This window comes from Antechinus flavipes, chromosome 1 (genome assembly GCF_016432865.1).
Source record: "Antechinus flavipes isolate AdamAnt ecotype Samford, QLD, Australia chromosome 1, AdamAnt_v2, whole genome shotgun sequence".
Taxonomy (NCBI): Eukaryota; Metazoa; Chordata; class Mammalia; order Dasyuromorphia; family Dasyuridae; genus Antechinus; species Antechinus flavipes.
The window spans coordinates 183,524,039-183,550,068 of record NC_067398.1 but is presented as its reverse complement, the minus strand read 5'-3'; the positions used below and the strand labels follow the sequence as shown (position 1 = coordinate 183,550,068).

Genomic DNA, 26,030 nt, shown 5'->3' with positions numbered 1-26,030 from the left:
AAACTGAGATGTTTTGAATCTAGTTTGTACTGTAACCATTCCTAGCAAAACTATATTTAAACAGTAGTAGTTATCATAAACTATACAGCATGTCAACTGTATCCCAATTCACATCAGTAAAAACCTTCTGTTCCTTTATTCCCTATAATCTAATCTCCATCAGATAATGCCAAATAAACTATGTCAAGTGCATGTATTAGTATATATCAGATGTATGAAACTGATCACTAGCTGCATTTTGGGGTGTGTTTATCTGTGGTCATGCAGGTTATAACTCTGAATTTTTATTAGTAAAACTAAATTGAGAATTTATAATGTTCTTGATTTAGCTCCACCAGTTGTGTTATAGCTCTGAAAAATAACTGAAGATGGTCAAAATGAAACATGAGTAAGAGGGTAACAGACAAATTGCTTTTGCTTTTTACTGAGTTGCTTTGCCTCTGCTGCTATCAGGTCCAAGGTCAGAGATAGAATAATTACTAACTGCCTAAATTACTCCTTTATAACTTTAAATACAATGAATTGCTGTGTGCATCTTGAAGCTTGTATTTTTTTAAATTTAGAGTAAATATTAATAATTGCTATTTAATCCTGGGAATATATGACATAATTTAAAATCAGTGACATGAAAATAAAACCTAATAGTAATGATATTTGAAATTTCCCTTTTGCTCTGGAAATCAGTTCCAATAACATATATTTATTTATTGAGAAATATGCTTATTGGGAGGCCAATACACAAATAATTTTTTGAAATCCTACATTTATATGAATTCTAAACTATATAATTATATATTAGAAGAAATGCTAGTCTGGCATGAGGAGAGTAAAAAGGTATATTGTAATCTAATTATAATTTGTAACATTTTATATAGACTAATTTATCCCTTCATTAGTTGCAACAGTACACTTAGAGTCACTGTTGTTATTAGAATCCTCCGTTTCTGCTAAAAAATGATTTGTAGAAAGAAAGGCAATTAATAGTGAAATTTGTACACAAACTGTACACTTAAATATTTTGGATCTTTGATGTCATCAGCAGAGGTACTTTAGTACCGTAGTACAAATCATGAGTTTATTTATGACTTCTTATTCCATGTGATTTGTGTCACTGTCTTTCTTTAGAATCATCAGGTAAGGTTATTTAATATACTGGCTGGGGGGGGGGGGTGGAGAAGAGAAGGAAAGGAGGCTTTCTTTGGTGCTTTTTTCTATTTTGTGGATTCCAGTAAAGTGATACACACAACCCATGAAACAAACTATATAAGCCTTCATACTTAGCTTGAATGTCACATATTTTTCCTTATAAATTCTCTTTTCTTAGTTTCAGTTGGAGGCAGTATTGAATAACTAAAATAGGCTTCTGGGAGACCAGGGTTCAAGTACTGCCTAATCTTTGTCAATGGAAATACTTTCCACCACAATGAAATCACAAATCTGAGTTAAAAAAACAAAAACAAATCAATAAATTTTTTTAAATTAAAATCTTCATTGTTCATTGTTTTCTATAGTCATGTTTGTATAGAAGTTAAGAGATAGAAAAATTTATTGTTAGGTCATTATTAAAAAATGACTGCATTTTTCTTCCATTCCAAATGAAATATTTCACTGACTAAAATTTGTGTTAGTTTCATATTCTAGTTCTATTTGTGTGAGTACTTCATACCTCTTCAGTATAGTAAGGGTAAGCTTATCTAGTGAACATTTTGGCATTTATCTTTTTAATAAATAATACTTTTACTCATATATCTGAAATATGTAAATTAAATAATTTAAAAACATATTTAGGATCATAAGTAATATCAAGCTGCTTCATATGATTTATTATCGTTACTCATAAATATTTTTCATTTACTGTATTGGTCATTTAAAAAGGCCTCAGTCTGAAAAGATAAATCATGTAATTTATCTACAGAAAATGAAGTTTGCTTTCTTAGTGGCAATGAATTGGGATACTATTATAAAATGATTTAGTCTGCTTTTGTTTTTTGATGATAACACATATACACAATTTCATTGGAGATAAGAGTGTAGTAGTTTCTTTTTTTGTTTTACTTCAGGGATTTCTGCTTTTACTTTAGGGATTAGTGGCTTATTTTCTTTTGGTAGGGATCTTGTATCTTTTGTAGCCTTGTAATTGTGGTTCTGAGTTAATTAAATAGCAGGTTTTGGTTGTGGTAGTACAGAACTTCATTTGAATAAATTAATTTTTTGTTATTGCTTAAAAAAAAAAAGACCGAGTCTCCCCATCTTGCAATGGGACACTGGAATGTTCATGGGCTGATGATACTGACTTTGACCTGCTCCATTTCAAACCTGTGCCACTTGCCTTATGCAACCTGATGATATTACTGTTCCTTCGGGTTACAGTATTGGTGCTGAATCTAGTTCTTTAGCTCAGAACTCCTAAGTTTAACATATCTGCTAGCTTTGATTTTCAGAGTTTTTTCTATTTTTGTATTTAGGTTTTTTAAATTAGTTATTTTTTGGTTTGATTTTAGTTACATAGCCATTTTTTTAGGTCTATTTCTTTTGTTGGATGAAAGTATTGAGATAAAAGTTTTTCCCCAGATAACTACTTTTTCATCATTATTTTCTTTGATGAAATTTTTGTTTTTATGATTTGTGCTTTGATTTAACAATTCTTTAGGATTATAATAATTAGCCTTCATTTAAGTTTCTTTTCTTTTGAGACTTTTTAATTATTATGCCTTTTTTATTGTATTGTGTGATCATTAAAGAATATTTGTTTCTGCTTTTTTTCTGCATTTGTTTATCAGGTTTTTATAATTAATCTAATATGTGGTCAGTTTTTGTAAAAGTGTGAGCATAGTTGAGAAATATTTATATTCTTTTCAGTTCCAATGCAATAATTTCCAGAGATCTGCATATCTAATTTTTATAAAATTGAGAAATATTTATACTCTTTTCAATTCTTATGCAATAATTTCCAGAGGGCTGTCATAGCTAATTTTTATGAAATTCTGTTCAAGTCTGTAACTTTATTATCTTTTTGTTGTTTTTGTCTGGGTCTGAATAGAATATATTGAGGTCTTCAATAATCATAGCTTTGTTAGCGATTTTTCTCTATAGTTTGATTAGTTTTCTTTTATGTGCATTGTAGTATTTGGATACATATACATACATACATACACACACACACACATATGCAATATTCATATATATATTTTTGTTGTTTCTGAGAAGCAGCATAGTTTAGTGACTAGAGTTATTTTTGAAGTCAGTAAGATCTGGGTTTAAGCCCCACTTTTGACATACACAGTCCTCAAGCTGTATGATTCTGGGTAAGTAATTGAACTTCCTATCTGTGCTCAAGGCAACTCTCAAAACTGTACTTTGCAGAAAAGCTAATGATTTGCATTGGAGGAGTTTTCTCTTCAGGAAGTGCCTCATTCTATTGAAATCCAAGGTTCAATCCTATTATTTCATTATTTATGATGTCTTTAAACACAGCATGTTTTTTCTCCTAATCTTTTAAAATTCTGTTTGTTTTTTTCTGAGTTCGTAATAGCTAGCCCTGCTTTTTTTGATTTTATTTAAAACATAATAAGTTCTGTTTCATCCTTTCATTTTCACTGTGTCTTTATGTTTTAAGTATGATATGCTATATATATATATATGTATAAAAATCTTTCCCATTCTTCTATCCTAATCTTTTTATAAGTGATTTTTTAATTAACATTCATGGCTATAAATAATTGTTAATTGTATATTTTTATCATACTTTTCAACAACTTTTTACATATCTGATCTCTGCACTATATTTTACAAAGAAAAACAAGGTCAAGTAAGAATTTCAATGGGATTAACATTCTGAACCTCAACCTCTGTCATTAATTCTTATACTTAACTTTCTTTCCTTTTGATTCCTACTCTTCCATTTAGCTGATGTTTGTTCCACTTCCCCAGCTCTCTCCTTTCTATTAATACTGTCCCTCGTTTCTTTTCACTGTTCCTTTCATTATCCTTCTTATATCTCTGGCAGGGAAGCAGGCCTGAGAAGGGTGGAGAGAGCCTCTTCTGCGCTCTTAGACTGGATGGAGTAGTTTACTGGTGTTTTCTTTCTTTTTTAATTGGTCACAATTTCAGTTAGCATCCCTTGCCCATCTTTACTGGGGAATAGAGTAGGGGATTTAGGCTCAGCTGTAACTTTACTAATAGTGTGCTTGTTTTGATTTGAAGGTATACCACTACGGCCATTTGGTTCATTTGCTTTGCTCAGTAAACTTTTTGCTTTGAGGATCAAATGCAAATTCATTTGAGTTTTAGAGCTCTGCATAAACTGGTTATTATTCGTGATTTCTCTTCATGCTCCATTCAATATGACCAAATTGGTCTTCTTGCTGTTCCATATACTTAATCTCCATTTCCATTCTCAAGAACTTTGAATAGGTTGTTCTCAGGGCTTAGAAAGTGCTTCCTCCTCATCTACACCTCTTAGAATCATTAGGTTTCCTTTAAAGCTCAGATCAAATGTTGCTCCCTATGTGAATCCTTCCTGCTTTTCTAATTTCTAGTACCTCATTCCAAAGTATCCTATAATTTATACGTGTGTGTGTATTTAGTATTACTTTCATGTTTATATTTTTCTCTCCCAATAGAAAGTAAACTCTTTGATGTCGACAATGGCCTTCACAATGGCACAGAGTAATTGCTTAATCAATGCTTTTTGTTTGGTTCAATATAGATCAAGAAAATGGGAAGGGGAGGAAAATTGTGACTATAAATAGCACAATAAATACTTAAAATTTCTATTTTACTTAAAATTTTACAAATTGTAATTTATTTTATTTAGCAAATGAATTCTAAATTTTATTTAGAATTCTTAAACATTTCTGAAAAGTTGACATCAAACGACGTGGGAAACCAAAATTAACATTTAAAATTGGCTAATTTATTACTTTGGTTCATTCTAGACTCTCTTCTGAGAATTGATGTCCATTTCCATCATTTCTTTAATTTGGTTGACACTTTGGATAAACATGGCACAGCTCCAGCAGGGAGGTCCAGATGAAAAAGAAAAAACTACAGCACTGAAAGGTATACATTTGATTTTGCTATTTTTTTCAAGTGATTCAAGGTGTTTTTACAAAAGTATAGGAAACATTGTAGATAATTTTTCTGGCTAATTTCAGTTTTATTCTTAAAAATACAAATGTATTTGTTTTTTATATTTTTAAAAATAACATTTTAATATAAATTGAGATTCCAGAATAATACATGAAGGAGGTGGTGATCTCCTTTATGTCATACTACTTATGCTTCCAGAGGAAGACCTCATGGGCCACATGCTTCAAGACATGTCCTTCATTATAGTCCTCCTGTGTGAGAGAAGAGAGGATGTCTTGCTCCTAGTGGGGCAGTCTATTAACTCGGAGCCATGCCTTGGGAAGTGGGAGCAGCTGCCAAAGTGTTAGGCCCAGTGTCTGGTCTGTAGGGTTTGCTTATGAAGGAGAATGCTGAAGAAGTGAAACAATAGGAGGTAGTAGAGAGAAATAACTCCTAAACGGGTGGATTTCATAGGGTGGGTTCATAGGGAGGGCGGAAACAGGTCAAATCCAAGAGTGCCTAGAAAGGAATACCATGCAGTCTAGTTGATTTTTTTAGTAGGTTTTTTTTTTTTTTTTTTTAATTTTAATGGGAGTTAATCAGGAACAGACATTGTGGAGAGAACCAGCAGCCTGTACCTGATATGAAGATTGTGCTTCTAGAACTGTCATGAAGACTGATGTATGTTGGGGGAAATGCCTGAGGAATTGGGGCTAATTGTTATTCAGACTCCCCACTGGTGGGAAAAGGGCCTTTCTAGCTTTATTGCAGGCTTCATTCTGATTAGTGTCTCAGGGAATGTGGGCATCTATAGTTTCTTCATTTAATGTGTGGACAAATTATAAAGATCCTTTCATTCTGTTAATGCCTTAAGCATAATAGGTTCCAAATAAATCATAGGATATACCATTTTAATGCTGGAAAGGATCTTAGGGGGTCACTTAATTCATTATTTTGTCATTTACCTTTAAGATGTTTTCTGTTGTTGTTTTCTCAAATGTGTGAGGAAACTGAGGTCTATGAATGACTTATCCTGAGTGACATAGGTGGGAGTGGAATTCAGGTATTTTGATTTTCTTCCCAAAGTTCCTAAATTTTTTTTTTTTTATTGGGTCAGACTAGTGGCCAGTAGTCTGTCTTAATGGTGAAATTGAAAACTTCTTGTGGAACTACTTGAGTACCCCAAAATGGAAGAAACCCAAAGTACCTTACTGTGATTCTATAATACTTTGTTTATAAAACTTTCTTGAAAGTATTGCTATTTTTTTTAGCTTGTTGGTCCCTTTGGATTTTTAGTTCTGTATTTTATCAAGGTGAAGTAATATATAATAAATCTTATTTATGGGGGTCTTTCCAAATACATAGCTCTTTGAGTGTTTTATCTCATTTTATCCTTAAAACACTACTATGAGGTAGATTGTATAAGTATTATTTCCTCATTCTGCAGATGAGTTCGCTAGATGGAATAGCATTGGATTTAGGGTAAGGAAAATCAATTCCTAATCCTGCCCTAGACTCTAACTAGTTTTATGATACTGGACAGATTATTTAATGTCTGCCTGTGCCTCAGGTACATCAACTGTAAAATGGGGATAATAATAGCATTTCCCTCACAGGGTTGTTATAAGGATCAACTGAGGTAGTGATGTAATATAGCTTCTAGAGGAGATAGCAACTTTTAAGGTCCCCTGGCTTTAGGGGACTTTTGTTCTAACAATAAGTCAGTGATTCTAAGTCCTCTGGCTTTGGAATCTGACCCTGAGGCCTCCCACACACAACCCAATAATACTTATTACTCCTTGGTTCCACCTCTGGGCCATAAAATTAGTATATCTATAATTAAGAACTTGATAAATATGTCTCCTTGCTTCTGTTTCTTTGCTAAATTCTCTTGGAATTTAGACTACTGCAGTTGGCATTATAATTTCAATAAACTTTACCCCCTTGACTTGGAAATGGGTTCAAGCCTGCAAATTCTTTTGAGACAACTTGCGACACTGGTCTATGACCCCAAACTTTTGGGATCCCTTCCCAATCTCAACAGTAGTATTTGTAAAAAGTACTTCAAGCAGTAGCTCTAATAGGTATTGTATAAATGCTTAGTCTTTCCCTTCATTCTCAGTTTCCTCATCTGTAAAATAGGTGTAATAATAGCAGCTGCACTTCAGGATTGTTTTTATGCCCTATTATATGGCCTATTTTTTTGTAGGTGCCATGTACTGCTGAGGAAAAGGTATATTCCTTTCTCCTCCTGTTCAGTTTCCTCCAAAATCTGTCATAGGTACATTTTTCTAATATTCTATTTACTTCCTTACTTTCTTTCTTGTGCATTTTTTGGTTGGATTTCTCAAGTTCTGAGAGGGAACAGTTGAAGTCCTCCAACTAGTATAGTTTAGCTGTCTATTTCTTCCTATAACTCACTTAACTTTTCTAAGAATTTGGATGCAATATTGACCACTTGATACATATATGTTGAGTATTGATATTGCTTCATTGTCTATAGTTATCTTTTAAGCAAGATATAGTTTTCTTCCTTATCTCTTTTCATTAGGTCTGATTTTGCTTTTACTTTGAGTTCAGGATTGCTAGCCCAGCTTTTTTTTTTTTTTTTTTTTAAACTTAAGCTGAAGCATAATAGATTCTGCTCTAGCTCCTTGCCTTTGCTCTTTACATGGCTCTCTGCTTCGAGTATCTTTCTTATCTCTCTCTCTTTTTAAAAATTATTATTATTATTATTATTTTTGGTAAGGCACTTGGGGTTAAGTGACTTGCCTATGGTCACATAGCTAGGAAGTGTTAAGTGTCTGACTCAGACTTAACAGTGCTGTGTTTAAACTCAGATCCTCCTAATTTTAGGACTGGTGCTTTATCTAGCAGCCTCCCCTCTCCCTCCCCCTTCCCCCATCCTCTAGAAGTGTCTTTCTTGTTGTAATATTGTCTTTAAAATGTAATGTTCTCTGTTGAGGTTTTCTTGAGGTCTCTGGGTGCAGCCTTCATTTCAGTTCAGTAATCACCACAATTGCAGTCAGGGGTTAAAGTCCAAATTCTTTATTGTCTTTTTCCAAGTTTTATTTCCTTTCCTGGGGCCCAATTAGCTTTCTTAGAGGCCTGTCTCTCTTCTTGGTTCCGACTGTTGCCAGTCCTTTGTCTTCTCTGCTTCTGCCAGCTTCTTGAGGTTCTCCTGAATGTGTTTTGGTTTCTGTAGGGGAGGCAGGAAGACCACCACCAAGATCTCTGTCTTCCCTAGTTCTGATTCTCGCTGAGCTTGTCTGAACTTTATATGCTCTCTTATCAAAGGTGTGAATCTTGTAGAACTATAGTAAGTACTAAGTACATGTACTGAACTAGAGAACTGTTAAGCATCATGCTAAATAACCATTGTCTCTATCAATTCCACTGACTTAGCACCTTGTTTCAAGTTCTGGCCCATAACATCTTGTGAATAACATATTGTAGGATTCTGGTTTTTGATCCACTCTGCTATCCACTTGTTTTGTGGAAGAGTTTTTCCCATTCCCATTCACAATTATCATTACTATGTGTTTCCCTCCATCCTGTACTTCCTCCTGTTTGTCCTGTCTCCTTTCATCCTGTTTTCTCCTCATCAGTATTTTTCTTCTGCCTACCAACTTCTCTGATCTGTTCTCCCTTCTCTCGGCTTCCTTCCCTCTAAGCCCTTGCTTAATCTCCTCCTCCCTCTTTTCCTGTCAGGTAAGATTGATTTGTATGATATTCTGTCTTTGAGCCAATACTAATGAAAGTAGGCTTCAAGTGATGTTCATGGCCCCCTGTCTTCCCCTTCCCCTCCACTATAGTAGTTCTTTCATGCCTCTTTATGTGAAATAATTTATATCGGTCTACATCTTTCCTTCCTTTTGCATCCAGTATACTCTTTTTACTCATCCCTTAATTTTTTTGTGTGTGGTTACTCCCCCAAATTCACCTTAGAACCATACATTCTGTCTATATATATTCCTTCTTGATGTACTATTAGTGATACAATTTTTGTGAATTACAAGTATCATCTTTCGGTGTATGGATGTAAACAGTTTAGCTTTATTGAATCCCTTAAGGTTGCTTTTCACTTTGTACCTGTTTATGTTTTTCTTGATATTAGTGGTCCAAAACCTGTGGAGATCTGGCCACTGGAGAATTACTTCTTGTCGGGGCTTTGCTGAAACAGGCCTTCTTCTCTTTACTTTCCCCTGGAAGATATCTATTCATCCTGGAGCTATACCCCCTGACTATGCCAAGTCATATTGGGGTGAGGGGGAAACCTGATATTGATGTTTACTTGCTCCATCCACCATACTGGAGTTCAGGTGCTAGTTTCCTGAGGTGGAGTTTACTGCTGACTTGTTGGGAAGCTTTCTTTCCTGGACTATGTCCTTTTTTACCTGAATAAGATGGACTCCTTCTGCTAATCCTTCAAGTTTCCAGGAGTAACATTGTTTAACTTGGTTTCCTTGCTGGTTTCACTGCTCTAGGATCTGTTTTGTGTTATTGTTTTATGGTGTTCTGGAGCTGAATATGGGAGAGTTACAGCAATTTACCGTTTTGGTTCCTGAAGTAGGAAAAAAACTATAGCTAATTTCTTTTTCATTGGTGATAATTCACCTTCTTCATTTTTGATACTGTTAATTTGTTTTTATTTTTATCATTAAATTATTTTTATATTTTATATTAACATCAAAGCTTTTTAAATCTTTTAAAATCTTTTTAAATCAAATTAACCAGAGCCTTATCTGTTTTATTAGTTTTCATGTAAAACCAGTTCTTAGTTTTATTTATTAGTTTAACAGTTTTCTTACTTTCAGTTTTATGAATCTCCTTTAATTTTCAGAATTTCTAATTTGGTATTTAATTGAGGATTTTTAATTAATTTTTTTTTTTTAGCTTTTCCAGTTGCATTCCCAATTTGTTGAACAGCTCTATTTTATTCATGTAAGAATTTAAAGTTATAAAATTTCCCCAAAGAACTGCTTTGGCTGAGTTTCATAAATTTTAGTACATTGTCTCTTTATTGTTTTTCTCTTTGATGAAAACCTTAATTTTTTTTTTTTTAATCTGTCTTTCCATGACCCTTTACTGATTTTTATTGCATCATGATCTGAAAAGGACACATTTAATTTTCTTGCTTTTTGGCATTTGATTATGAGGTTTTTATGCTGTTATATATAGTCAGTTTTTGTGTAGGTGTGCTGTACAACTGAGAAAAAGGTATATTGCTTTCTATCCCCATTCAGTTTTCTCCAGAGGTATATCATAGCTAACTTTTCTAAAATTCTATTCATCTTATTAACTTTATTTTTATTTTATTTTTTGTAGATTTTGTGCTTAGATTCATCTGAATCTGAGAGCGGCAGGTTGAGGTTCTCCCAGTATAGTATTTCTTCCTGTAACTCACTTAGTTTCTCCTCTAAGAATTTGGATGTTATACCACTTGGTGAATATATGTTTATTATTGATATTGTTTCATTATCCATTGTACCTTTTAGTGAGATGTAGTTTCCTTTTTTATCTCTTTTACTTAGATCTAGTTTGACTTTTGCTTTATCTGAGATCAGAATTGCTCTCCCTGTTGTTTTTACTTCAACTGAAGCATAATAGATTTTGCTTATCTTTTACCTTTACTCTATTTGACTCTTTGCTTCAAATATGTTTCTTGTAAACAACTGAGCTGTTTCTATTTTGTGGGAGAGGTCATCCTATTTACTTTCACAGTTATGGTTAATACCTATGTATTTCCTTTCATCCTATTTCCTCATGCTGTTTGTGTTTTTCTTTCTCCTTCCTCCTTATTTATTCTTTTCTCTCTCCTTTCACCCTGTTGCCTGCTCACCATTATTTTTCTTCCGACAACCATCTACCTCAGTCTGCTCTCCCTTCTATAAGTCCCGCTTCCCCTTTCCTTCCTACTTTCCTATAGGAAAACAAATTTCTATATCCAATTGAGTGTCTGTATTATTACTTTTTAGAGTCAAATTTGATGAGGGTAGGGTTCAAGCAATGTTCACCCCTTTCCCTCTTCTGTAATAGGTATTTTGTGCTTCTTCACGTGATATAATTTACTCTATTTACCTCCCTTTCCTCTTGAGTAAAATCCTTTTTTTTCATCTCTTAATTTTTTTATATATCGTCTCCTCAAAGTCAACTTTAGTAAAGGATTGAAACTATGAAAAGATATACTTGAATCAGATAACCAAGCACTTAAGGCTAATTACCTATTTGATATGAGATAATGACTATTAACATATGTTTGGAAAAATGACTCCTCACCATTGGTGTTTACTCAATATTTGGTCTTAAGATAATCACAGGCAAGGATTAGAGGGTGGGGTGAGACAAGCCAGAGTCACTTAAAGACAGGGAGGAGGAGAAATGTGGAGATTCTGGACTCTAGAGTCAAGAAGAGATCTTAGGCAAAACTCTGACAGTTTGCCTGCTTCTCCCCGTAAAGACCATGGACTTTTACTTATCCTGACTCTAGCTGATCCGAAGGCCTCCAGGGAGCTAGCCCATACCTTATAAACTTTATACCCCTTCTCTCTGTCAATGTATACTCCTAAATGCCCTAATAAGACATACAGTTCTCAAGAGTTTACAAGTATCATCTTCCCTTTAGGGATGTAAACAGTTTAGCCTTTTTGAATGACATGGTTTTTTTTCCCTTTCCTGTTTACTTTTTTATCCCTCTTTTCAGCCTTGTATTTGAAAATTGAATTATCTGTTCAGTTCTAGTCTTTTCATCAGGAAAGTTTGAATTTTTCATTGAATTTTTATCTTTTCTTCTGAAAGATTATGCTCAATTTGCTGAATAGTTGATTTTTTATTGTAATCCAATCTTCTTTTTCTTCCCAAATATCATATTCCAAACTCTCCAGTTCATAATGTAGCAGGTGCCTCTGCAATCCTGACTATAACTTCTTAGTATTTGAATTATTTCTTTCTTGTTGGTGGAATTATTTCCTTCTTGACTTGATAATTCTGGAATTTGATTATAATATTCCTTGGAATTTTCATTTTGGTTTCTCTTTCAGGACATAATCCATAGATTCTTCCCCCTTTTTTGATTAAACACATTTTTGTTTGCATTACTGCAATAAATTGTATTCTTTAGAAGTAACCAGGGGTGAGTTGTCCCCATGGGAAGCTTAGAGCTTGAATTGAAGTTTTAAGCCATGACCAGAATATCCTGAACACTTTTGAACAGACCCAAGTAGTTCCAACTGTTTAATTTGTCTAGACTATTAAGACTCTTTACTTTTCATATCCTCTTATTCCACACAATGATTTTTGGTTACCCCCATGAATCATTTCCTACCCTTTCCCTACAATACCTGGAAGGGAGAAGAAGGACAATTTTATCTTCTGGATCTAAGAAATCAAGGCAGTTTTTCTTCCTAATTTCTTGAAAGATGTTGTTCATGTTATTTTTTTGATCTTGAGTTTCAAATCATGATCTAATAATTCCTAAATTATCTTTCAGATCTACTTTTCATATTGTTTTTCCATTTAAAAAAAAATTTTTTTTCTTATTCTTGATGTCTCATAGAGCCATTAGCTTCTACTTAATTCTGATTGTAAGGAATTTTTTTTTTTTTCAGTTACCTTTAGTATGTCCTTTTCTATTTGGTCAGTTCTACTTTTTTAAAACGTTGTTTTCTTCACTGGAATTTTTTTTTTTTATCTGGCCTATTATATTTTAAGAAATTGCTTTTTTCAGTTATTATTTGTGCTTCCTATTCCAAACTGTTGACTATTTTATAACTCTCATTTCCTCCCCCCAGTTTTTTATCTACTTCTCTAATTTGGTTTTTAAGATCTTTTTTGAGCTCTTCTATGAAGGCATTTTGGGTTTGAGGCCAATTTATGTTTCCCCTGAAGTATTTTGACATTTTTGTTCTCTTCTGATTTTTGTTTTATCTTCCCTATAAACTATAGTAGCCTTTTCTGGTCAAAGCTCAGTTTTAAGTCAATTTTATGACTTTTAAAGTTGTGCTCTACTTCTGTGGCACAGGGAGCACTGTTCCAAACTTCTTGTGCTAAGAATCATAGGAGGGGATCACTGGACTCAAGTGCTTGGTGACTTGCTTACTGCATTGGGGTGGCCCAACTCACTTGTACCTTGTGCCAGAGTTCCTGGGCTGACAGTTTGCTTTCTAGGGTTGGAGATCTCCCAGTTGGCCTTCTGTTCCCAAATGTAGTGGCCTTAGTTACTGATCTATGCTGTGACTAAGAGCCTCCTGCTGACTTGCCTATTCACTGACTGCCTTGAGCTGCAGTCCCCTTTTACCCAAACAAGACAGACCTTTCCTGAAGTCCTTCTAAGTTATCTTAAGGTGGAACATTGTTTTTACTGTGTCTTTTTACAAGTTCTGCTCCTCCAGAATATGCTTGGAAGCTTGAATAAATGTTTAATAAAACTGATGTAGAATTTGGTCAAAGACATGCTAAAATTTTTCATTTAATAAAATTTTTATTCCTTTTTTTGTCCACTTTTTTTTGGCTTTTACTATATTCCTTATGTAAATATTCTTTCAAAGTAAAAAAATATTTCTACAACATTCCAGCTCTCACCTATTTTGCCTTGCACACATTGCCCTTCATGTCAAAAGCACTCTTCTTTCTTTCTTGTTCCTCTTGTCATCTCTCCTGCAGTTCATCATTTAGCTTGTGTTAAGTTGTAAGTGCTTCACTCAAGTGATTTTGTGTGTGTGTGTGTGTGTGTGTGTGTGTGTGTGTGTGTGTGTATTATATATCTTGTTCCCCTATATACAGTGTAAGTTCTTTGAAGGCAAGTCACTGTTAATTTTCATCTTTTTATTCCTGCACCTGTTACAGTTCTTGACACTTTAAATTCTTGTTAAGTTAAATTGAATTATAACCACGTAATTAGCAGATCTTGGTCTTTTTGATCTGGATTTCTTAATTAGATATATTTTCAGTCTGGCTCAAAGCTTGCTCTTGATTATTGATTTTACTGGGACTTTTCTGCCTAATGACTGGAATTCGCTGTAATTCCAACTTATAAAAGTTTGTAGCCATTAAGTTTTTTTTTTTTTTTTTAATGGAGAATTTTGTTTTTACTTATCATTTAAAACCATGTAGCCAGGCCAGGGTTGATCAGGTTGGTTTGATATTGGAATGAAATGAGACAACACCAGAAACTCTGACAGTTTATAAAAGGATAATTACTTAACCATAGCTGAAAAAGGATATTCATCCAGTATCTGTGTGTTCTTTTGCCTAGGAAACCAAGCAGCTTTAAGTCCCTTGAGCCAGTTAAGTTTCAACTGCAGTTTCAATATCTTTTAAGGAAAAATTAGCCTAACCTGCACGTGTGTGTGTGTGTGTGTGTGTGTATGTGTGTGTGTGTGTACATATTTCATATATTTCTCATTTTTCAGTAATGTTCCACTTATGTTAACTTGTCATTTCCCAACATTGGATATTTTGAGATGTTTCAAACTTTTTATTTAATAAGTAGTACTGCTGTGAATTTTTTTTAATATAAATCTTATGTGAGTAACCTGTTTGGATTATAAATCTAATAGCGGGATTACTGGGTCACAGGTGGTGAACAATTCTGTGACTTTTATTAAATGATTCCAAATTGTTGTTAAAGGTGCTTTACCATGATTGAATTAGTGTGCCTTTTTTTTTTTTTTTTTTTTTTTTTTTTTTGCATCACAGTCAGCATTAAATGTTTCTTTCTTTACCATCTTTGTCAATTGAATGCCACTTTAAAATACTGCGCTTTATATATAGTAACACTTAATAAAGATTTTATTCACTTAATGAGTGTGAGACCATACACCAGAGATATTTTAATTTAAACTTATCTTATCATTTTTGAGCATTTAAAAGTATTTTATAATTAGCTTAAATTTAATTATTTCAGTTCTGTAATTTAAAAGTTTATAATTTAAAAAATATATATTTAGGTAATTGTTTATATATGTTCTATTTTTAAATCTTGCTATCACTTTCCATTCTCCCATCATAGGACTCTTTCTTAAAACAAAAGTAGCATAGTTAATGAAAGATACTTAATGAAAAGATTTTTTCCCTCTGAATCAATAGCTTTTGTTCCGATAGAATGCTGTGTTGATTTTGCTCTGAAAGTACTTGTGTCTTCTGCCTTTGAGGAAGCATAAATGTGAACAACTTGGCTAAAAGAGCATTGCCCTGGAAATCAAGAGAACTGGTCTCTCACTCCTTTTCTTACTCTGGATCTCAGTTTTTTCCTGAGTACAATGAGGATATTTAGCAAGGTGATCTCAAAGGATTTGTCCAGCTTTGACATTCTATTGAAATTGTGTGACTTGGTTGAATGAGCCCTTTTATGTGACCTTTGGTAGGCTACTCTGAGGGGTAAGAGAGTGTCTCAATTTCCTCTTTGGTAAGACTTAGCATTAGGAGTAGCTGTTCATCTATATCTTCAACAGGCTTCTTAGATGGTTTGGATTTGATTAGCATGGGGATAGGTTATATTCCCTTTGCCCAATGTCATATGTGTGCCTTTTTTGTTTGTTTGTTTGTTTTAAGGTTCTTACTTCATCTTTTTACTTTTCCTCCAGGAACCAGGCTTCTTGGATGCCAAGTGAAAAGAAACAATTAATTTTATAACTAGATACTAATGTCATTCAAAAAGAAAGTTACCAAATGCTCTTGATACAATGTCAAAGTTTTATTTAGCATCTGAAGGAAGATGGAGGTTAATTTTATGATGCTGGTTTGAATTGCCTGTCACAAGCTACCTTTTGCATCTCTTTCAAGAATATCTTGCTGCTTCATATAGGTTGACTTGCCTGTCTAGTGTGTGGCAGTTATTTGTGACAGAAAAACACATATTTGACTAAAAAGTTTACTAATCTTTTCTCCATGAGATGATAGGCTAGACATTTAACTTAAACTGCAGTCATTTTACTTAGGATGTTTAATAATATTTAATGTTTTCAGTTTAGTTTAATTACTGGGATGAAGTATGCTGTAGGTAAAATTCCTTTATGGTGAACTGTAATGACCGCGTATTTAAAATCAGCCAGAATCAGGAATTCAGGTTAAGGGAAAAATCTTTAATCTTTATTGAAGTGAAGAGGTGAGAAAAGATTGCGATAGCAATATGGGCAAGAAGGATTGAGATAGCAATATGGGCAGCTGCGACAAGAAGCCAGCTAGCAGAGAGAGACCTAAGCTGAAAGGCCGTCGCAATAGCAATGCGAGCAGTCTCTCCTTCCCCTTCCTTTTCCACTCCCCTGCCTCCACCCACCAAAATTGTCATTTCCTATACAACACATCAGGACTTGCACAAAGAGTGGTCAGGAGCCATTCTTTCTCCAAGCTTATATATTAATAGAGTATGATCCAATTACTATTTAGCCTCATGTGCTTGGGACCTCAGTGCATCAAACCGAGCCTCAGCCCATTACATCTCCTACTTTCTTTTGTTTTAGAACACAGGTAGACTCCTCAGGGAAGTCAGAGCCCCCAAGGGGCGGTGTCCACACCCTCCCTGACTTCTCAGGAAAGGAGGTGAAAGCACCCAAAAGGAGGTGATCACGACCCCCCCCTTGACTTCTCAGGTAGGGAGGTGAAAGCACTAAAAAGGAGATAATCACGCCCTCCCTGACATCTCAGGAAGGGAGATGAAAAGCACAAAGGGGAGTGGGGGTTGATAGTGGGTTTCTGGGCTGAAAGGTCTTATTATGCACAAACCCATCAGCATGGGAGGTATTACACAAGCACATATCAATAACGCAGAGGCTATTAGTGATGACTCTCCCCACAGATGTGGTGTAACAAGCATGAATTGTACACCCAAGTAACAGTATAACAAACAATATAAATCAACATTGTGTTGTAAAAGATTGCCAGAAGTCCTAGAAGGAGAGTATGTAAAGGGAGTATGTAAACAGCAGTCACACATATGCCTTCTTCAGCAGCCAAGAGATAGTCCAAAACTAATCTATTGTCCATTGCTTCACATGTCAGGGAATCCAATGATCCTCCCAAGTTTTTGAAGTCCTGCAAAAGTCTTTTTATGTCTTAGGGAATCCAATGATTCCAGCAGATTTTGAAGTCCTGTAACAGTCTTATCATTTCTCAGAAAATCCAATGATTCCTGAAGGCTTTCAAGTCTTATGTCTCAGAGAATCCGATGATTCCTGAGAGTTTTAAAGTCCTACAACAATCTTTTGTCTCAGAGAATCCAATGATTCCTGAGGGTTTTGAAGTCCAACTATTTTCTATGTCCATGAGTCAAATGCCATAACTGCCATGCTCTTTCAATGGTGAGCACAATCAGCAACAGCACAACCCGATATTTCTTGGGTCTTCTCCTTTGTTTCAAGGGTCTGCTCCATCTCTCTGCAATGGACAAAACGAATATGGCTCGTTGGCACCCATCAGATTCCTTCTCCACCTGTAGAGATACAAGCAAACCCTCTCCCTTAAGCAGTTAGCCTATCTGGTCCCTTCCATTCACCACTTTAATGTCTCTCCACATTACCTGGCGATTGTCTAAAGATAGTGGAGTTGCTCGCACTGGACACTGCCCTTCCGGTGGGTTATAAAACCTGTCTGCCGGAGCCAGTGCATCTTTGTCAAAAATCAAGAAGTTAATAGTATAAAGGGCTAGATTTAGTAGGTCTCTAGGGTTACCTATGACTCCCCCTTTTGTTTTTGAAGCAGTGTCTTAATGTCTCTGTTTCTCCTCTCTACTATTGCCTGTCCTTGAGGATTAAAGGGTATGCCAGTAGTGTGTAAAATCTTATACTGTGCACAAAAGTGTGCAAAATGTTGGGAGGTGTATGCAGGACCATTGTCTGTTTTTATTGCTTGTAGCACACCCATAATGGCAAATGCTTGCGTGAGGAATTCAGTGACCACTCGGGCTGTCTCTTTTGCTGCTGGTATTGCAGAAGTAAATCCTGAAAAGGTGCCTACCACAACGTGGATAAAAGACAGACGACTGAAAGATTTATACTGGGTCACATCCGTTTGCCAGATTTCATTGGGTCTCAAATCACGAGGGTTGTTCCCTGGAGGCAGTGTAGGAGCGTGGAAAGGAAGGCAAGCTGTACAGCTTTTTACTATACTCCTAGCTTCCTCTTTCGTTATCCCAAATTGTAAACGCAAAGCTCGAGCAGCCTGATGGTATTTAGAATGGGATTACTGGGCCTCCTGAAATAAAGGCGTACTGGATAACATAGTTAAAAGGCTATCTGCCTTTGAATTCCCATCAAAAATAGGACCTGGAAGTCCACTATGTGAGTGGACATGCAAGGTATAAATCTTACCTTGATGCTTTCTCACTTGCTCCTGAAGTTCCTTAAAGAGCTGATATATATTAGAAGCTGCAAATTTTATTTGGGCTATGGCAATTCTTTGTACCACACCTACTGAATAAGCTGAATCAGATATTATATTTATGTCTCCTGGGTAATAAGTGAGAGCTAACATGGTCGCATATAATTCGTTCTGCTGAGTGGACTGAAAAGGAGTTCTGACTACTCTCCTTATAGTTAAGTCATGAGAGTATACAGCACAAATATTGTGTTTGGATGCATCTGTAAAGATAGTTGGTCCTTTAAGAGGAACTTTAGAAACTTTTTCTTCAAGAATCCATCGCCAATTATGTAAAAGTCTGATTATCTTTAATGGAGACCCATGTGTAAAATTTGGAGCCATGGCTAATAAAATTTGCCACTCTGGGATGGTCTCACAGCACACATTAATTTGTGTATTGGTGTAAAAGGTGTATATATTATCAGGTCTTGCCCCAGATAATTGTACTGCTCACTTAATGGCCTTTAATAAAATTCTAGCCACAAGCACTGGGTAAGAAGTAAGGCTTTGTTCTGGTTGTGCTGGGAGGTTCACCCACTCTATCACACTGTCTCCTTGATGAAGGACTGCTGTGGGTGCCTCTTATGTGGCAAAAACTGATATTTCCAAGGGTTTTTGAGTGACTCTTTCAACCACATTGGATAAAGCCAGTTCAACTTTTCTCAAAGCCTCTTGAGCTTCTTTTGTAAGCTGTCATGGTGAATTTAAAGCACTGTTTCCCCTTAAAATGTCATATAATGATTGTAACTGATAAGTAGTCAAGCCTAACACTGGTCGTATCCATTGAATATCTCCTATCAATTTCTGAAAATCATTTAAGGTGTTTAGCTTCTCTGTTCTTAAGGACAGTTTTTGTACTGTAAGCACCTTATCCTAAATATTGAAAAGGAGCATGTCTTTGAATTTTCTCTTCAGCTATGTGTAATTTGTAGTATCTTAGTGTTTCTATGATCTTTTGTAGACATGCTTCTAGCATTTGTTCCTCAGGTGCACATCCTAATATATCATCCATATAATGTAATAGCATAACTTTTGGAAATGCTTTTCTTATTGGAGCAAGAGCAGCAGCAACATATATTTGACACACAATGGGCTGTTTTTCATTTCCTGTGGCAAAACTGTCGATTCATATCTTTTATAAGGTTCAACTAAGTTAACGCTGGGCACTGAAAAGGCAAATCTTTTCGTATCCTCTTTATCCAGAGGGATAGAATAGACATAATCCTTAATATCCATGACCCAAAGAGGCCACTCTCTAGGCAATTGAGTAGGAGATGGAAGTCCAGGCTGAAGAGTTCCCATAATTTCCATCTGTTCATTCACTTTTCTTAAATCAGTGAGTATCCTCCATTTTCCCGATTTCTTTTTTACAACGAACACTGGGGAATTCCAAGGACTTAGAGAAGGTTGTAAATGCCCTTGTTCAAGCTGCTCCTGTACTATATCTAATAAGGCCTGAATTTTATCGCTACCTAAGGACCACTGTTCTATCCACACTGGTGTATCAATTTTCCATTGGATAGGAACAGGTGAAAGTGTTGGCAGGCCTTCAACAGCAGCCCTGCTTAAAAAAACCAAAGTATTCATTTTTAACCGTAATTGCTGTAAAACGTCTCTTTCCCACAGATTGATGGGGATTTTTTCAACTATAAAAGGAGTAAAAACACCTGTTTTACCTTCAAAAGTCCATCTCATAGGGCAGCACTAACTTCAGCTGCTATTGATCCCCCTATTCCAGATATATAAGTGTCTCCTTTAATCTTTGGCCAGTGACTGGGCCAATTGGCACCTCTAATAACTACGATATGCACCTGTGTCTACCAATCCTTCTAATGGTAGGCCATTTATATAGATCATGAGCATAGGTTGGTCAGCTGTTACAGCTGTTGTCCAGTATATTCCTGGATTTTGTGGTCTGGATTCAGAATCTGGGTGACTATCACCAGGTTGCTTATTAGGATTCTGTATGCGTAAACCTGATGCTACTACTTCTCCTGGGTGATAAGTCACACACTGTCTACCTATATTAGTGACTGGGATATTATTTATACATTCCCCAGTTTCCCACATCAGTGTGTGGATGGACACTGTTTTGTACATATAAAAAGGAGGTGAAATGGGCAAGCCTACTGTGCCTGGAGGTAAGGGATCCATAGGCTGGAAAGGAACAGATTTCATCTCTCCAGGGGGTATCTCAGTTGTCCCAGCTGCATACAGCTCTGTTCTCCCCATTGTAATCCCTTTCTCCCATCAGGTTGCTTCCTGGCTGGTTGATTGTGTAATCCCCTTCTCCCATCATATGGCTTTCTGGCTGATTGGCCATGTCTGGATACTGGACTTGTAGGCACTCTCTGGGTGCACCATTGGCTGCCATCATGCCCCAAGTGTTTTTTGCCTTGGGCCCTGGGGCTGGGCCCCTGATCCCGTTTCCCTGAATCTGTCTACATTCTGAGGCCCAATGGAAGCCTCTGTTGCATTTTGGACATGGGGTTTTGGGTCTTGTTCTCCCACCTTGTTTTCCCATTCTATCTCTATACCAACATTGAGCTTTCAGATGCCCTACTTTGCCACACTGAAAGCATCTACGAGTTTCTCTGGAAGTCCCTTGCCAGGAGGGACTCTGTCTTCCCATATTTGGATTTTGGGAAGTCTGCATCATAGCCTGGCTATAAAAGGCATCTGTGCCCACTGTGGCACAGCGTCTTATGAGCTCCTCTAAAGGAGCATCCTTGCGCAGTCCTAGCATAATTCTTCTGCAAACCTCATTAGCATTTTCCTTAGCAAGTTGCCTTATCAAAATGTCTGTTATTGCATTTTCTCCATTTGTTCTTGTGATAGCTGTCTGCAAATGTCCCACAAAGTCAGCAAAGGGTTCATTTGGCCCTTGTGTTATTTTTGTGAAGGCCCCACCCTTGTCATCTTGATTGTGAAGAGAAGCCCACGCTTTGATAGCATTAGCAGCAATTTGCTCATATGCTGCTATAGAATAATTAATTTGTACTGCGACATCTGCATAAGGACCTACACCTGTGTTATATTAATGTTAAATGATTTTTAAGAGAAGTTCAAATCCGCTTTTATAAATGACGCTCTCAGGCTCAGTTAAAGTAAAGGTAAAATTTAATTATACAATGCACGGGATAGAATGCTTGCAATAACAACACATACAGCAAATAATACACAAGAGGCAAAGAATAATAAGGATTATGATTAGAATAGCAGAGAAAGAGAGAGAATACATTACTCAGTATGATCGAGGGAGCTTCAACTCTAATTGGACGGCTGGGAAGCCCCCGATATTTCAGCCTGTGAGTCTTGATCGGGTAAGTCCTAGGCAGATTGTCATCTCCATAGGTGAGGCTTCAAAGTGGAGAATGCTTTGCCCACTCTTTATAGGGGTCCAAACAAAGAAGGCTTTGGGCCAAATGAAGACCTCATCTAAGACAAGGATGCACCAACTAGGGCTCCAGGTGGTTATAATCAAATGTTGCATTGATAAGGGGGCCAGTCCTTATCAACAGCAACAGTTCCAAGGAGTGGTGAGTTCCTGGAATCATATAATTGGAGCTAAAACACAGGTGGTACATGCCTGTCTTATAGATTAAAAAGGAAAGAGTTGAAATATATGTTCTTATGGGTCAAGGAACGGTCAGGTTTTCATAGGAGAAGGAGTTAAAATATATGCTCTTGGGGTGAGAGAGTAGTTAAGTCCTCACAGGGGGAGTCATGTCCTTCCTCGATTGGGTTCTCATGGTTTACATGGGAATTAGGTTCATATGGGGAAAGTCACGTCCTTACAATGATTTGAAATGAACTTACTACTAATAAGGAGATTTCTTATTCAACCTGTTAGTAGGTCACAGGTGATTGCAGCATGAACTCCACTTTGATTATTTTGTTGGGCTTGTATCCTACAGAGCTCACTATATTCAGAAAGCCACAAGTAGTTTTGTCCAGGTTCTAGGCATATCTTTGCTATAGATTTCCAGTCATTAGGGGTCAAGATTTCAAAAGCCAAATTCTGTAATAACATCTTAACATAAGCTGATGTAGCCCCATAAAGAGTGCAAGCTTTTTTTCAGGTCTTTGAGGATATCTATATCACAAGGAGAGTATCTTCTACTTTCTTGCGCTGAAGAATTAAACTGTTGAATTACCGGAAAAATGTGGTGTTGAAATTCTGATACATTTTTCCCTTCATCTTTGGCCTTAATTAGTCCCTTTTGCAATCTACTCATAGGAGGGACTGAATGCTGGGAGGGAGGTGTTGGTACTGTCACTTCCTCCCCCACTACCCCTCTTCCCTCCATCCCAGAGGGTGGAGATGATGGAGGAGAATCAATTACCTGCTCCTTAGTGGGGCTGAAGCTGCCTCAGATTCACCCCACCCTTGTGCCTCCCTTAAGTCTCCATGCCCTGTGGGGATATGGTCATTAATCTGTTCTTTGTCTTCCTCCTTTATCTCAGGCTTCCCCATTTGGCTATTCCTAGAGTTTTTTCCCTTTCTCCTAGAACTTACATGGTATCTTAAGGCCAACTGTATTATATTGTATATGCCTTGATGCCTTGATGGAAATTGAATGAGGACCATTTTCATTGTAAATTGCGGAGAGCTGTTGACCAATCAATGCCCAATTATCTGGAGAGATTTACTCTTCCTGTAAGAACCAAGGGGAGGTGCGTTTTAATGTACCCAGAAGTCTAGCTGCCTGTTCCCAAGTTATAAGTAGCCCTTGATCTTCTATCAGCTTAAGCAGGCTTTCTATAGCACCACCCCTGGGTGGGGCTGGGGGTGGGAGGGTAGGGGTGGAGATGGAGAATCTTTAGCTAGGATCTGTCCCATTTCAGCCAAAAAAGGTTACTAGTTTAGTCTTTAAGGAAATAAGTTCCCTGTTTGTCTTACACTCACCTAAGTTCCTGGTCACTGGAGACTTCTTCAGTGAAAGTAGGGTCCTTGGTTCCCACGCTTGGGTGCCAATTGTAATGACCGCGTATTTAAAATCAGCCAGAGTCAGGAATTCAGGTTAAGGGAAAAATCTTCAATCTTTCAATAAAGATTCAATAAAAATTCACTTCAGTAGTGGAGAGGTGAAAATTGATTGAGATAGCAATATGGGCAAGAAAGATTGCGATAGCAATATGGGCAGCTGCGACAGGAAGCCAGTTAGCAGAGCTGAAAGGCCGTCGCAATAGCAATGCGAGCAGTCTCTCCTTCCCCTTCCTTTTCCACTCCCCTGCCTCCACCCACCAAAATCGTCATTTCCTATACAACATATCAGGACTTGCACAAAGAGTGGGCGGGGGCCATTCTTTCTCCAAGCTTATATATTGATAGAGTATGATCCAATTACTATTTAGCCTCATGTGCTTGGGACCTCAGTGCATCAAACCGAGCCTCAGCCCATTACAGTGAACAACATTCATTCATCAACAAACATTTATTAATCTTCTCCTACATATAATCTTCAATGTTAGGATCTGAAGAAGTAACAGATACAGATATGACATTGTCTTTTGTCCCCAAAGGATCGTACCATCCATTGTGGATGATGGTTGAGTGAATGAATGAAAAAGAATTCACTAAGCTCTTTTTTTTTTTTTTTTAAATCTTTATTTATTTATTTATTTTTTAGACTTTTTATTGACAGAACCCATGCCAGGGTAATTTTTTACAGAATTATCCCTTGCTCTCTCTTCTGTTCCAATTTTTCCCTTCCTTCCCTCCACCCCCTCCCCCAGATGGCAAGCAGTCCTTTACATGTTAAATAGGTTACAATATATCCTAGATATAATATATGTGTGCAGAACCGAACAGTTTTCTTGTTGCACAGGGAGAATTGGATTCAGAAGGTATAAATAACGTGGGAAGAAAAACAAAAATGCAAGCAATTTATATTCATTTCCCCGTGTTCTTTCTTTGGGTGTAGCTGCTTCTGTCCATCCTTGATCAATTGAAACTGAATTAGCTCTCTTTATCGAAGAGATCCACTTCCATCAGAATACATCCTCAAACAGTATCGTTGTTGAGGTATATAATGATCTCCTAATTCTGCTCATTTCACTTAGCATCAGTTCATGTAAGTCATGTAAGTACATGTAAATTCATGTACAATACTCTCTGTATTCATCCTGCTGGTCATTTCTTACAGAACAATAATATTCCATAACATTCATATACCACAATTTACTCAACCATTCTCCAATTGATGGGCATCCATTCATCTTCCACCTTCTAGCCACTACAAATATGGCTGCGCAAACATTTTGGCACATACAAGACCCTTTCCCTTCTTTAGTATCTCTTTGGGGTATAAGCCCAGTAGAAACACTGCTGGATCAAAGGGGATGCACAGTTTGATAACTTTTTGAGCAGAGTTCCAAATTGCACTCCAGAGTGGCTGCATGTGTTCACGATTCCACCAACAATGTATCAGTGTCCCTGTTTTCCCACATCCCCTCCAACATTCCACATTGTCTTTCCCTGTCATTCTAGCCAATCTGACAGGTATGTAGTAGTATCTCAGAGTTGTCTTAATTTGCATTTCTCTGATTAATAATGATTTGGAGCATATTTTCATATGGCTATAAATAGTTTTAATTTCTTTGTCTGAGAATTGTCTGTTCATATCCTTTGACCATTTATCAATTGGAGAATGGCTTGATTTCTTATAAATTAGAGTAAGTTCTCTATATATTTTGGAAATGAGGCCTTTATCAGAACCTTTCACTGTAAAAATGTTTTCCCAGTTTATTGTTTCCCTTCTAATCTTGTCTGCATTTGTTTTGTTTGTACAAAAACTTTTCAATTTGATATAATCAAAATTTTCTATTTTGTAGTCAACAGTGATCTCTAGCTCTTCTTTGGTCATAAATTCCTTCTTCTTCCACAGGTCTGAGAGGTAAACTGTCCTATGCTCTTCCATTTTATTTATAATCTCATTCTTTATGCCTAGATCACGAACCTATTTTGACCTTATCTTGGTGTACGGTGTTAAATGTGGGTCAATGCCTAGTTTCTGCCATACTGATTTCCAATTTTCCCAGCAATTTTTGTCAAATAATGCATTCTTATCCCAGAAACTGGTGTCTTTGGGTTTGTCAAACACTATATTATTAAACCTATTACATTGATCAACTAGTCTATTTCTTAGCCAATACCAGATGGTTTTAGTAACTGCTGCTTTACAATATAATTTTAGATCTGGTACAGCTAGGCCACCTTCATTTGATTTTTTTTTTTTTCATTAGTTCCCTTGAAATTCTTGACCTTTTGTTTTTCCATATGAACTTTGTGGTTTTTTTATCTAGGTCATCAAAATAGTTTTTTGGGAGTCTGATTGGTATAGCGCTAAATAAATAGATTAGTTTAGGTAGTATGGTCATTTTTATTTTATTTGCTCACCCAATCTAAGAGTATTTAATATTTTTCCAGTTGGTTAGATCAGATTTAATTTGTGTGGAAAGTGTTTTGTAGTTTTGCTCATAAAGTTTCTGATTTTCCCTTGGCAGATAGATTCCTAAATATTTTATACAATCAGTAGTTACTTTAAATGGAATTTCTCTTTGTAACTGTAACTGTTGCATTTTGTTAGTGATATATAAGAATG

General features: G+C 36.2%; 1 protein-coding gene across 9 annotated transcripts in view; it reads left to right on the top strand.

Moving 5' to 3' along the window:
- The window catches only part of FAM172A (family with sequence similarity 172 member A), a 567,690-nt gene that overhangs the window by 27,982 nt on the left and 513,678 nt on the right, over window positions 1-26,030 (top strand). For 7 of the 9 annotated variants that reach the window (XM_051993687.1, XM_051993679.1, XM_051993655.1 and 4 more), the window contains exon 2: window positions 4,938-5,061. The exons of the other annotated variants lie outside the window; for them this stretch is intronic. In XM_051993687.1, coding sequence (XP_051849647.1) covers window positions 4,956-5,061 — 106 coding nt within the window. In that variant the 5' untranslated portion in view covers window positions 4,938-4,955. The remainder of the gene's footprint in view (window positions 1-4,937; window positions 5,062-26,030) is intronic. 9 annotated transcript variants of the gene reach the window in all.